This window comes from Myxocyprinus asiaticus, chromosome 13 (assembly GCF_019703515.2).
Source record: "Myxocyprinus asiaticus isolate MX2 ecotype Aquarium Trade chromosome 13, UBuf_Myxa_2, whole genome shotgun sequence".
Taxonomy (NCBI): Eukaryota; Metazoa; Chordata; class Actinopteri; order Cypriniformes; family Catostomidae; genus Myxocyprinus; species Myxocyprinus asiaticus.
Genome location: NC_059356.1, coordinates 35,521,939 through 35,535,318, shown reverse-complemented (window position 1 = coordinate 35,535,318; position 13,380 = coordinate 35,521,939). Strand labels below are relative to the sequence as shown.

Below are 13,380 nucleotides of genomic sequence, written 5' to 3'. Positions count from 1 at the left end.
TACAAATAATATTTTTTAACAGAACTTTATTGTAAATTTGTGAGATTTATTATAATCTCGAAATTACCTTATTCCCTTGCATTCACACAAATGTTATATTACTTACAAAGTTTGACACACTGTCAGATTTCCCTTTGCTGTGTTAATTCATTTTCACAGTTAGCATAAAATAATGGTTTAAGTTCAATGAGGGTCATAATGCAGCCAAAGCCAGCCAGCTAAACTAATACACTGGAGCATCATTAGTACTGTAGCACAAATATACCCCTGCACACTGTATGAGTTTCACTGTATGTCTGTCACAGCTGTAGAATTCAGATTAAAGTCTATATCATTATAAAAATGACACTGCACTTGTTTTTATTTTAAATATGTTTTATTCGAATGCAACTTTTTTTTTGTGTGTGTGTAGCTACACACATTCTGCAGTGGTCCACTGTCATCAGCACAAAAACACCCTCCCTCCATGACCCTTACATACTGAACAAAAAAAGACAGACAGAGCAGACAGAGAAACAACCAGAATAAGTTTCTAATATACAATTTTGGACAAGGTTTTCATTCACTTTTACATTTTTTTTTGTAGGTCAAAAAACAATAGAATGAAAAAAGATGATAGGATAATAGGTTTTCAAAAAAAAATTATTATTATAATAATAATAATAAAGAAAATCTGGATATTTTCTTTCTCTGCAAAATACCAGGTTTGGCTTACTGTGCATACTGTGGTTTTTGGCTCTTTACTCCATCAGTGTAATGCATCTATTGCATCTTTCTTGCACACATACCTAGTAAGCTGCTCCAAAAGGAGTTGTATGTTGCATTTCCTGTAACTGCTCCCAGTTTGGCTGGGTTCTGTCGCACTGTTTTTACCGAGAACCCATCTGGACCAGTTACCTCAACCTCCACAATATGATAGTCTGCCAATCTGGAGAGACAAGCGGTAGGGAGATTTGACCAAAAGAAAAAAAAATATTTATTTTAGGTTCTTGTTGCTATTACTCTCTCTTAAAGGAATAGTTCACCCTAAAAGGAAAATTCTCTCATCATTCACTCACCCTCATGCCATCCAAGATGTGTATGACTTTCTTTCATCTGCTGAACACAAACGAAGATTTTTAGAAGACTTTCTCAGCTCTTTAGGACCATACAATGCTGGTGAATGGATGCCAAAATTTTGAAGCTCGTAAATCCACTCAAGAGAAATATAGAAGTACTCCAGATGACTCTGGCGGTTAAATCCATGTCTTCAGAAGCGATATGATAGGTGTTGGTGAGAAACAGATCAATATTTAAGTATTTTTTTACTATAAATTATCCTCCTTGCTCAGTCAATCTGCACTTCACTTTTACTTTCACATTCTTCGTGCATTTCGCCCCCTACTGGACAGGGAGGAGAATTTATGATAAAAAAATTACTTAAATATTGATCTTTTTTCTCACCCACACCATATCGCTTCTGAAGATATGGATTTAACCACTGGAGTCATGTGGATTACTTTCATGCTCCCTTTATGTCGATTTTGGAGCTTCAAAATTTTGGCACCCATTCACTTGCACTGTGAGGACATACAGAGCTGAAATCAGGGATGCTAACTTGACATCCAAAAAAGGTTTGTGTAGATCCGGGGGTTGTGAGTGGAGTTTTGTCTGACCTGTGGGGGGCATGGGGAGGCCAGGCTTCGGTCAGGCCCCCCCCCCCGAACCGCCACTGCCTCAATTGTGTCGCCATCTCTCCCACTCGACTTCACTCGTCGTGCAGCTTTCAGCAGCTTGTGAGCACGCACAGTAGGGAAGCGCCTATTTACTAAACTTTAGATTGTACATATATAAACCTGTTAATTGGACATGCAAATGGTGTTGTGCCACGTCTCTATAAGCGAGCGATGCAATAAAACTTTTGCTCCAGTTTATAATCAACAAAGTTGTCTTCATCGCAAGCACGCAACGTTGGAGAGATCTAATTTTGTCTCGTCACATCGTGGCGCTCCCTCTTAATACAGCAAGAAAGACAGAAGTTGCAAAAACGCTGTGTAATAATACCATCTGTAGAGTGAAAAGAATTGCTTAAAACAACCTTATGCAACCATTATATCTCTCATCTTTCTAGAGCTCAATCTAATGTATGTATCCGATGTATTTTCTCTGCCATGTGAATCAGTCAATTTGAATAAGTATATAACGATATACATTATGATATTATTAATACTATAACATTAATAAATTACACACAATGAAAACATATTATCTATCTTTAATAAGCATATCTGTTTTGAATATACAACATAACTGATTTAGCAGCAAGGTTCTCTCAGGATTTTATCTGTTAACATTTTCAATGTATTTTGTCAATATTAAACAGCTGTTTTTAATGCAACTGGTGAGAATTGACTTGTACTCTCTAAGAAATGATTTACCCAAAAATGAAAATTGGGTAACACTTTACAAAAAAGTTCCATTTGTTAACGTTAGTTAACTACATCAGTTAACATGAACTAACAATAAACACCACTTTTATATAATTTATTCATCTTGGTTAATGATAATTTCAACATACAGCATATTAATACATTTTCATACATTAAAATAAAAAGTTGTGTATGTTAACATTAGTTCATGCACTATGAACTAACAATGAACAACTGTATTTTTTTTTTCAAATTTTTTTTTTTTTTTTTGTAACTAATATTAACTAAGATTGATAAATGCTGTAAAATATTGTTAATTGTTAGTTCATGATAGCTAATGCATTATCTAATGGATCTAATTCTGTCATCATTACTCACCTTCATGTTGTTCCAAACCTGTCTAACTTTCTATCTTCCGTGGAACTCAAAAGGAGAAGTTAGGGAGAATGTTAGTTTCAGTCTCAATTCACTTTTATTTTATGGAGAAAAAAGATGCAGCGACAGTGAATAGTGCTTGTGACTAACATTCTGACAAAAATCTAATTTTGTGTTCCTCAGAAGAGAGAAATTCATACAGGCTTGAGGTTGAGTAATGATTTACCATCTTTCTGCACTGTGTTCTTAATCCCTATTAGGTGTTAATGATGACGATGGAGGATTTTCTTTTTCTTTTTTTTCTTATGTCCTTTCTTTTGTTTTTGTCTCCGGACAAGTGAATGACCATGACAGTGCTTAATGTTGAGCCATGCGTTAGCCCCTAACATTAACATTAGGCTCAAGCATGCAGCAAAACTAAAAAAGCAGGCACTTGAGACCTAGTACAGGACAAAAAGAAGAAATAAGGACAGTCTCTCTTTCTACCAAAATATAACATAAGCTGTGTTTTCCATTGGATTTCTCAGTTGTTGTTCATATTGTGTTTTTGTTTTGTTTGATGAACTTTATTGTATAGTGGATGCAATGCACTTTAATAAAAATGTGGACCCGGTTCTGCACTCTTTTGACTGTTTTTTTTTTTTTTTTTAAGTGCCCTGAACTGATGTCCCCTTACATTACTTTTGTAGCAGTAAGATTACATTAATTCTAGGGAGTTTTGCCCTATATTCTCATGCTAAAATCGACTGTAAATCCACATTTTAAAGCTGATATTTAAAATGTGGGGGGTGGGTTCACATCTTTGTCACCTTTTTCACCCCTGATGAGTTTGCATCCCTGTCAAATATTCTTCTAAAAATCTTAATTTGTGCTCTGCAAAAGAAAGAATGTCATTTACATCTAGGATGCCAGGAGTAAATCATGATAGAATTTTAATTTTTGTGTGAACTATCCCTTTAAGAGTGTCCCGATATTTGGATCGGTCCATTGTAAAGACCATTTCTCATGAAACATGTTTAATTGTGGGGCGGAAAGCCCTCCCACCCAAACATCCTAAAGAAGTGCTAATCACTTCAGTTGTGAAAGTTGTAGAAAACTATTTAGTTGTTAGTGACTCACGCTGTGTCTGAAACGATTTCTCCAGTGACACCACAGAACCCCAGTGTTGATGCAGCTATGGCCGCAGCTGCCATGGTGTTCACGTTGTTTGGAGCGATGGGGCAGAGTTTTGCCACTGAGCCGTGGTACAAGACCCGCCTCCCCTCTCCTTCTGTCCAATCAGAGAGCAGACCTCCAGTCAGCCGGAAACAAGAGGGATGCTTAGACATTCGAATGGAAAGAGCCTGTGAGAGGGATACAAGAAGTACTTTTTCACCCAAAGATTGTTTGTCTGCAGTGTTTTACTGTATTCTAAAGGCAGGGCCACAGAGGTTTAGTGTTTCAAATCAAAACAAGAGGTAAAATATTTTTAATGAAGGTCTACTGTCAATGTTTTCATAGAAAATCATGGATTTGAATTCACAGTTCATAAATTTCCTTCATTGGAAACAATTGGAACAGAATTGCCTCACCCGCAATGTTCCATTGTCATTCATTCTCTGAATATCTTGGCCTCCCCATAATGCACCACTGGGCACGTAAAGTGTTTTGCTATGCTGCTTTGCAGCAGTGCGGAGTTCCTGCTCAAGCTGGGGGTCAGAGAGGGCAGAAGGACTGCCCACCTGAGGAAGAGGCAAAAATGACCATTACATTATGTACAAATTGACAAAAACTTGCAAAGCAGCTGGGAATTATGCTGAAATATACATAAATACTGTAGCAAAGAGGACTGCACATACACTATGTATTCAATGTAAGGTTATAATATAGAGGGAACCGTACCAGGAAGTGAGCATGTGAAAGAAATCTGACCCCAAACTCTTTTACTATCTGTGGATGACACACCTCCACGATTACATCAGTGTCCCTAAACACACATAAAATTCAGTGCCCCTACAAGTCGTCTTCTTTCATTGTACCTCATACTGTACATTAAAGAAATATATGCAATGTATATACCCAGATGCATAAAAACAAAAATGGGAAGATATACCTGTGTGTGATGTCTAAGAGATTGTCTACAATGAGCTCTTTGGGCACCGAATCTTTCAGTTTATCCGAATTTCGATTCCAAACAAATGCCAACTGCAGCCCCACCTCGGGTCCCTCCCTTTGGATCCTCTCGACAAGAAACTGACCTGAAGGAGGAAAAAAAAAAATGTAATACCAGCTCCATGCTCACATGAGGGCTTAAACAGAACATAATAAGCTGAACATTAGTGTGATTACAATTCTTAGAATTCTATCTTATTATGTCAGTGCAAAATTAGTAAAAATCTAAAGAGAAATGCTTTAGTGGATGTTCAAAACATTTTATTGGACTCACCCAAATGTCCATATCCCACTATTCCAATCTTCAAGGCTAAAGATCTGTCAGCCATATCTGCAAAGTGATAAAATGGATTTCATCAGAGGAGCCATTACTAGAATGCCTATTCTGTTTTTCTGTTATAGAAGTTCAGGTACACTGCAGATAATCCACACCGATGCAACAACCTATTGTAGAACAACCTAAACAAACAATCTATTGTTCTGTTACAAAAAACGCACAAGGCTAGTTATTTAAGACTTGGGTTTGCTAGATCTTTATGACATGTTATAAGTGTTTCACAAGGGCAAGCAAGAGACCACGAAATGCTAAAATGCAGGCCTCAACTTTGTCAAACTCATGCATAACAACAGAATTTGCTGTATTACATTTCTCTCTAACACATTCTCTTAGTATTAACAGTGTGGCTCCTCCTCTCTTCCATCCTCTCCACCTCAATTTCAGTGACAATCTACAGTATATATTCCCCTTTATCTCCAGCACAGTGATCTCAACAACTCCTCACAGCCTTCACTTACCTGTCAATTCCTCACCTTTTCCCTATTTCTCACTCTCTGTCTTCTCAAAGTTCCTCGATTTTTCTCTTTGTGGTGTTTGATCTTTAGGGATTGTGGGATAGAGGGGTTAAAGTTCAAGTTGAGCAGGAGTGTTAATGATTAGACCTTTATGTGAATTCACAGGCTTTTAGCTATTCTGAAGGACAGTAGTGATCATGGCAACAATCGAGTTTTGAACCCAAACTGAAGAACCCCTCATTAAGTTGTTTGGTGCCATCAATCAACAGGTCTCAAATGACACCTTATAAACCTATTTAATTGTTACATTTAATTAATGTTACATTCAAATCCCAGAGCAAATGTAGTTTATTCACGGTCCACATTTAAACGTAGCTATAGAAATATATACAAACACAAACACATGTTTGTTTTCCCTATCATGCTGGGTTCTTGCCATTGACTTGGTTTTAATGCTGAGGTAATGATATATTACATCACCTAACCCTACACCTATCCCTAAACCTGACCCTCACAAAACCTTTTTACATTTTCTTTAAAATACGATTTAGTATGCTTTTCTTTTCCTTTTTAAATCACTTTATAAAGGTCTGTGTCACCCTTATGTGGGGACAAATAGTGATGCTTCCATATCCATTGCTACAGTTTTAATATTTGATCACTGTAAAACTATGCCACCAAAGCCAATACCATAAGAGAAGCTAATAATCATAAAACATTTTTAGAATTAATACAATAACAATTATAATAATTATAAAACGTAATGATAACATGCTTGTATTACGCAAAATTACTGTGCAGACACACAAGACTGAAAAGCCAATGGAGAGAATGTATGGCAAGGAATTAAAAGATGAAAAAGTCAAAAGAGTCACAACTAAAAAGAAAGTGAGAGAATATTCATTAATTAAAATGCAGAAGGTTTATTTGCCTGAACTTGTGTCTCAATCATCAAACATTTGCTCTTACTGATGATGTCACTACAGGGTAATAGGCCATACCAGAGAGAGAGGGAGCAAGAGAGAGGGAGAAAGAAAGAGATACGGGCACAGAAAGAGGGAGAGTGTAGGGTGTACTCTGTTTATGACAGAACAATCTGACAGATAACGCATCACTCATATTGGTCCAAAGTTCAGATCATACTCAGTGAAGCACACTGGCATACATAGTTCCCAGAGGCTTTAAAGATCTCCCAATCGTGGAATAAGCATCCCCACATCCGAGAACTGTGTTCAGGGTAGGAGAGAGATGGATATCCTGGAAACAAATGCTTATGATCGCAGACAACGCAGGAACACGGTAATTACAGAAACTACACACACAGGTGCACTTTGCTCTTGTTTACATTTATATTTATTCATTTTATCCAAAACGACTTACAAATGAAGAACACAATAGAAGTGATTCATCCTAACTAATAAGAGAACTGCTATAATACAAAGTTGCAAATTGCTCAGAGAAGCACAAGTAGCAAGGAAGGAGAGAGACAATTGTGAAAGAATGAATTGAGAATATTTAATAAAAAAAATTATTTAAAGAAGAAGAAAGAAGACATTAGTAGGATTGGGTCGAGTGCTGCCAAATTAATGCATCTTTAGATGTTTCTTGAAGGTGGCTGGAGAATCAGCTGCTTGGGTGGGGATTGGCAAGTTGTTCCACCAATGAGGAACAGCTGAAGTGAAGGTCCGGGAAAGTGATTTTGCGCCCCTGTGAGATGGCACCACGAGGCAATGCTCACTTGCCAATCGTAAGCTTCTGGAGGGCACGTAGACTTGAAGTGTCGAGTGTACATGGGGGGTGGTTCTGTAACTGAGTATCAATGCTTTAGACTTGATGCAAGCAATCACTGGCAACCAGTGCAGTTCAGTTAAGAGTGGCATGATGTGAGCTCTCTTGGGCTCGTTGAAGACCAATCATGCTGCTGCATTCTTGATCAACTGCAGAGGTTTGACAGTACATGTAGGAAGTCCTGCCAGAAGGGCATTGCAGCAGTCCAGTCTAGATATAACAAGAGCCTGGACAAGGAGTTGTGTAGCATGCTCAGATAGGAAGGGTCTGATCTTCCTGATGATGTACAGAGCAAATCTGCATTATCGTGTTGTCGATCGGGTTATCAGGTTCTAATGTGGTCTGTGAAGTTCAACTCTAGTGGGCTTGTATGCGCACTTGTAACACATCCATTTCACTGTCACATACACACACAGTTTGTCTATTTGTCTTCCACACAAACAGCTTTTCTGACTCTGATTCCATCATGTGTGAACAGAAGTTTTGATACTCAGTATTTTTTGCGTCACTGATGCCTTTGTTTCCATTCTTCCATTCTTTCCAATCTTTTCTTTTACAGTCCTGTGTTTTATTTCTTTATCTCCTCCCATTTTTCGCATCCTGCACAATATATTTCTATTTGTGGATCCCAGACTCCTCACCCTCGGTCCTGGCTGCTGGCATAAAGGCCACCCCTATCCTCTCTCTGGCTTTTCTGGTGTTCAGCTATAATGGAGGGCGGAGTCTAATGGGCGTGGCTGGAGGATTGCTGTTCTCAGTGGGCGGAGACTGCTGCCTTGTCTGGCCACAACTTTTTATCCATGGTAAAGTTCACTCCTCATATGTCCCCATATCTTACCAACTCTATTAGTGTAAATATCATAAAATGTGTCAAGAACATGCCAAAAAAAAAAATAATATATATATATATATATATATATATATATATATATATATATATATATGATACATTATTTAAATTGAAAAATTACGTTTTTATACTATAAACCATGGCAGAATTTGTTGTTCTGCTTTTAATTCATGCTCATATAAAAATGATGTTATAACTATTTTTTTTACTGAAATACAGTAAAAGAGTGCTGCTATTAAAGTAATGAGAATCTAATGAGATTTGCCATTGAGAATAATGGGAATTACAAACAAAACGTAAAACTTCTGGATGGATTATGGTAGAAGGAATTTAAAGGGAAATTGTGCTTAGTTACCATAGAACGTCAATGAACACTGCAGTCCTAAACACACAATCAAAATAACAGTTTAGCCTATTTTTTAAGATTTACGCATTTACATTTTTAACAAAATTCCATCACATTGAATTGTGTAATGTTTAACAAAATTAAATAAAATTAAAATTAATAAAACTTCAAATATTTAGTTTTTTTCTCCATTTTATGTTATTAAAGATTCCTCAATTCAGTTTGATGGAATTTTGTTATGAAACTGAAATGCATAAATCTTATAATAATATTTTTTGATTGCAGTATTCATATTCTTTATGCAAAATACAATTTCATTTTTTTTTCTTTTGAGTTTGGGGCAAAATGTGCACTGAAACTGTTTTGCTGAAAGGTGCATTAAGTAATTTTTTCCTCATTAAAAAAGTTTTAATCCTAAAGAAATTAATTGTAATTTTAAAATGGAAGTATGTACTCATGGTGTCTCACATGAGATGAAAACTCCAGTCATATCAGTACCTAATAAAATCTGTTTCATTCTACATGGAGAGGGCCTCCTCATGGGCGCTGCCATGTTAGGGTCACATGACCAGTAAAATACTATTTGCTTAATCTCATTAACCACCCTGTTATTGTACACTTTTACTCATGGATTAAATGAATCATGCCTGACTGTGAAAAGTTAATGTTTACAATGGCATCAGTAACTGAAAACAACTGCATTTGAATGATGCTGCATCCACACCACTTGGTGTCAGTTTAGGTCCAAGATGACATGAACAAAAACTTACTGAGTGCACCTCTAATATCACTTGCCATTTTAATCTATAATCCACACTGATATCTGTTTATTTGTCTCTCTCTCCCTCCTTTTTAGGAATGGGATGCTTTACTCTGTGTCTTTCCTCTCCTCTCGATATTCTACCACATCCTCCTCTTCCATATTCTTCATCCTATACCTCCTGCTCTGGTTGATCGGCGGTGGAATTTATGCTTACTTGGTGCCGTTCCTCCAGCTTGATCCAGACGGTGATCTTCTCGTTCCAGCCATAGGGTGTTACACCCTCCTCATCGTTATCATGGCCACACTGGCTGTTCGAACTCAGCGACCATTTCTCCTGCTGGGCAGCCTGGTCTTCATGGCTTCGGACCTTACAATTGCAATAACAAAGTTCAATGTCGTTGATCTTAAATACGAAAAGCACATCATTATGATAACATACTACCTGGCACAGCTGATGATTGCACTGGGTGACGTGAAGGCAATGCTGGATGAAGACGCTGACGATTTTCATAAATGGAAGAGGTCATAAGATTGTGGTGGACACAGGATATTAGCTCAGCCATGAGGACCCATGCTACACAAGCCAAAATTTGTGTATCATCACTGTGTTAAAAAGGACCATCTTGGATAAACCTGGGTCTGTTTAGCAGTAAATGCAGGACTGAGTAGATGTGACTCACTTAAGTGAGTACTAACATCCCTAAATATAAAAAATAGTTCACTGACCTATCAATTAATACGATTCTTCCTGCTGACCTCTCTACAGCAGCTGATGAAGGCCTAATTCCTCACAACAGGCTCTGTGTGACACAAACTAAAACTGGTTAAATTCTGACAAGTTTTTTCCCTAACATAGATAGATTTTTTACCTGACAAGCTCAGATGCTTCACATGTTTAAAAATGAGCCCTGTGCATGTATTTTTAAGAGCAGAGGAGAGTATCATACTTGAATAGAAATAAAGGAGGTGATGACAAAATGTGTAATGGGATTATTATTATTGATTAATTAATGATAATTCATCAGTTGCTGGCAATATAGAAAAATACATTTTTAATTCGTTTATGACTTATTTTTGTAGCATATATAGGTTGTAGAAAAACTTGCTAAAGGTCTTTCTCCATTATTATTATTATTATTACATTTAAATCTCCAGAAAGGGGATTTTTTATTTTGATCTTCAAATACTTTCTTCTATCCAATTCTAATATGTAGAAACAATTATAAGTAAACCATTTGTAGGTTGAATCTCCCAAAAAGTGTAAACACTGTGGCTCTGTGGCACTTTCAACATTCTTCTATTTGTTTTGAGCAGCCGTGAGTTTGAGGCGGGACTATGGGCCCTGTTTTAAAAGCACTAGACCCTAAACACAGTGCATCGCAGCTCTATGTGATAAATCATACTCGCAAAGTCAAGGGGCATGGCCATGAAGTTTTGGTATTTTCGTGTAAACATGCGCTAAGTCTAGATGCAAGTGGGACTGGCAACATTGCGTGCGCAAAGTGCCAATGGGATGGGTCAAGTGCAATTTAAGAGGTTCCTCTCCAGTTATTGCAGTCCATTCACTGTCAAGCACCAGTGACATAAACAAAGACAGCACATTCATAAGAAATATGGACTTACGTTCTTTTGTGCATTAACTGCGTCCTTGTTGAATGTCAGGCATATTTCTATTACAGTAACAAACTCCTTCTATACACATGGAAAATGTGGTTCTTGTCAGGATTTGGATGAAGGCTCTGTTCAGTTATAGAGAATGTACTGTATGTATTATTAATCATGTTGATCAAGTGACACACACATCATGGCTAGTATTAACAGTTATTGTACCGGTCTTCCAGATTAGGCTGTGGATTTATTTATTTATTTATTTATTTGTACGCACTTCATTTCTACAGCAGGGTATATACAGGTCAATACAAAACCACACCTTGGATGTCTGTTCTTAGCAGATATCTTCAACAAATATATCAACAGGTAGTTAAAGGGCAATCCATTCAAAAGTGAAATTTCTGTCATCCTTAATCAACTCTGTATTACTTATTCTTAGCCTGTATGAATTTCTCTCTTCCGTTAAAAAATAAAAATAATGAGATATTAAGTAAAAGGTTAGTCTCAGTCACCATTCGCTGTCACAGCATATATTTTTTTCCGTTCAATGAAAGTGAATGGTAACTGAAACTAACATTCTCCCTAACATCTCCTTTTGAGTTCCACTGAAAAAAGAAAGTCATAAAGACTTGCAACAGCATGAAGGTGAGTAAGTGATGACAAAATGTTCCTTTTTGGATAAACTATCACTTGTACACCATTAGGTTTTTCATCAAACTGCACAATGATGACTTTAAGACATTTCAGACATTACAGCTTCACTTTCTGTTACAGCATACTTTTCTGTAAAGCTGCTTTGAAACAATGCGTGCTGTGACTTGGCTCCAACCTTGCACTCTTGCAAGTTGCCACATTGACAGCTTCGTTGAATATAAACAGGAGCGATAGTTTTTTATCGCATCGCCCGCTTACAGAGACGTGGTATTATGCAATTTGCATGTCGGTTTAACAGGTTTCTGAAGGTTATACATCTGTAACATCTTAAATTCAGTAAAATTGTGATTTGATTTGTTCATCAGTCTGGATTGTTTACTTATTCTCAGCTACATGTTTAAGTGAATAAAAGTGTGCTGGAATTCCCCGCATTTTGAAAGTGGAACATGCGGAAATTCTTAAAATTGTGCGCAAAACCCGGAATCCCATGCCAAATTCCAGGCCCTGATTACCTAATGTTTACTTTATACTAAAGCTTAGAACTCATTAGTTTCGAGCCACTAAAACTTAAATTTCCCCATTGTTTGGTATTTGATGAATTCACCTCATAATCCACACAAGCATCTCCTCTTTTCAAGCCCCAAAATATATGCAAACGAGCAGACTTTTTATGGCCTTAAATATTAAAAAGTAAATGTAAGACTTTTTAAAAGTCTTTTAAGACTTTTTTCTTTAAAAATTAAATGCATTTATTGAAACACAAAAAACTTAAACCAAAAACATTTCTAAATTCAAATAACACTTACAATTTTTTTTTAATCAAAATAACGAACCCTCTCCAACTTCTTCCATCTTTTTACAGTGACTTAAAAATCACTCTATGACAACAGGTGGAAAAATATTAATACAAATTAGTTCATAAATACAATTGTAAATATAAACATAATAATAAGAATAATTAAAAAATAAACCATGACCTAGAAAGTTTAACACAAATCTCATACATTTTTGGTTTCATAAAATGACTACAACAGTGATTGTCAGGGACATGATTGTCAGGGATTGCCATGAACTTTATTACCACCTGCTGATAGAATCTTCAAACTGCAAATACAGGAACTGATTTTAGACTTGGCACTAAGAATTAAGGTGCTTCTCAAATATCTTAGCTCAATGACCTATTGCTCAGGACAAAAGCAAATTCCACTTTGCGCCACTTTATTTAATTACATACAATACACCCACAGTTTGTGTGCATGCACCCACAGATACAAACACTCCCACCCACGCCCCCTTACGCTTTATTCTGGCATGACAATTGCGCTTAGAATTAGTGCTCTCACAGAAATGAATAGGATCAGTTTCACGTCCTCACGAAAATAGAAGCCTATGTGTTAGTTGACCAATGGCAGATGAAGGGTGTTTTCAGAAACCAGTTTGAAAACACAGAAATTATACACATTGCTTTGAAAGCAAACATATAAAAAGGACTAATATTTACGTTCTCCATGAAATTTACAGTTAACGTATAAGCAAGCATGACGTAGGATTCTGAGAAAACATCATTATTCAGAAACTGCATTAAGGATTTTCATAATAGCTCACTATTTGTTTTTACATTTTTTTGATCCCCTTTTCTCCC

The 13,380-nt window shown here is 36.6% G+C and overlaps 2 protein-coding genes across 4 annotated transcripts; one reads left to right on the top strand and one right to left on the bottom strand.

The window, feature by feature from the left end:
- Positions 1–354: 354 nt before the first annotated feature.
- Positions 355–12,977, bottom strand: aspdh (aspartate dehydrogenase domain containing). 3 transcript variants are annotated; one of them, XM_051714680.1, is made up of 10 exons: positions 10,200–12,977; positions 9,916–10,047; positions 9,688–9,840; positions 5,209–5,265; positions 4,876–5,020; positions 4,665–4,749; positions 4,355–4,504; positions 3,903–4,126; positions 789–928; positions 355–480 (listed from the first exon to the last, which is right to left on the bottom strand). In XM_051714680.1, exons 4-10 carry the CDS (start codon positions 5,261–5,263, stop codon positions 443–445), a joined length of 837 nt encoding a protein of 278 aa, XP_051570640.1. In that variant the 5' UTR covers positions 5,264–5,265; positions 9,688–9,840; positions 9,916–10,047; positions 10,200–12,977; the 3' UTR covers positions 355–442. The 3 variants fall into 3 exon arrangements, with proteins under 3 accessions (XP_051570640.1, XP_051570641.1, XP_051570639.1); XM_051714681.1 differs by lacking the exons at positions 9,688–9,840; positions 9,916–10,047; positions 10,200–12,977 and adding an exon at positions 5,745–5,815; XM_051714679.1 differs by lacking the exons at positions 9,688–9,840; positions 9,916–10,047; positions 10,200–12,977 and adding an exon at positions 5,730–5,813.
- On the top strand, positions 6,208–9,700 carry LOC127450510 (lysoplasmalogenase-like). Its single transcript, XM_051714695.1, has 3 exons — positions 6,208–7,025; positions 8,074–8,317; positions 9,567–9,700. The coding sequence occupies exons 1-3, from the start codon at positions 6,975–6,977 to the stop codon at positions 9,662–9,664; spliced, it is 393 nt and encodes a 130-aa protein (XP_051570655.1). The 5' UTR covers positions 6,208–6,974; the 3' UTR covers positions 9,665–9,700.
- Positions 12,978–13,380: the final 403 nt, after the last annotated feature.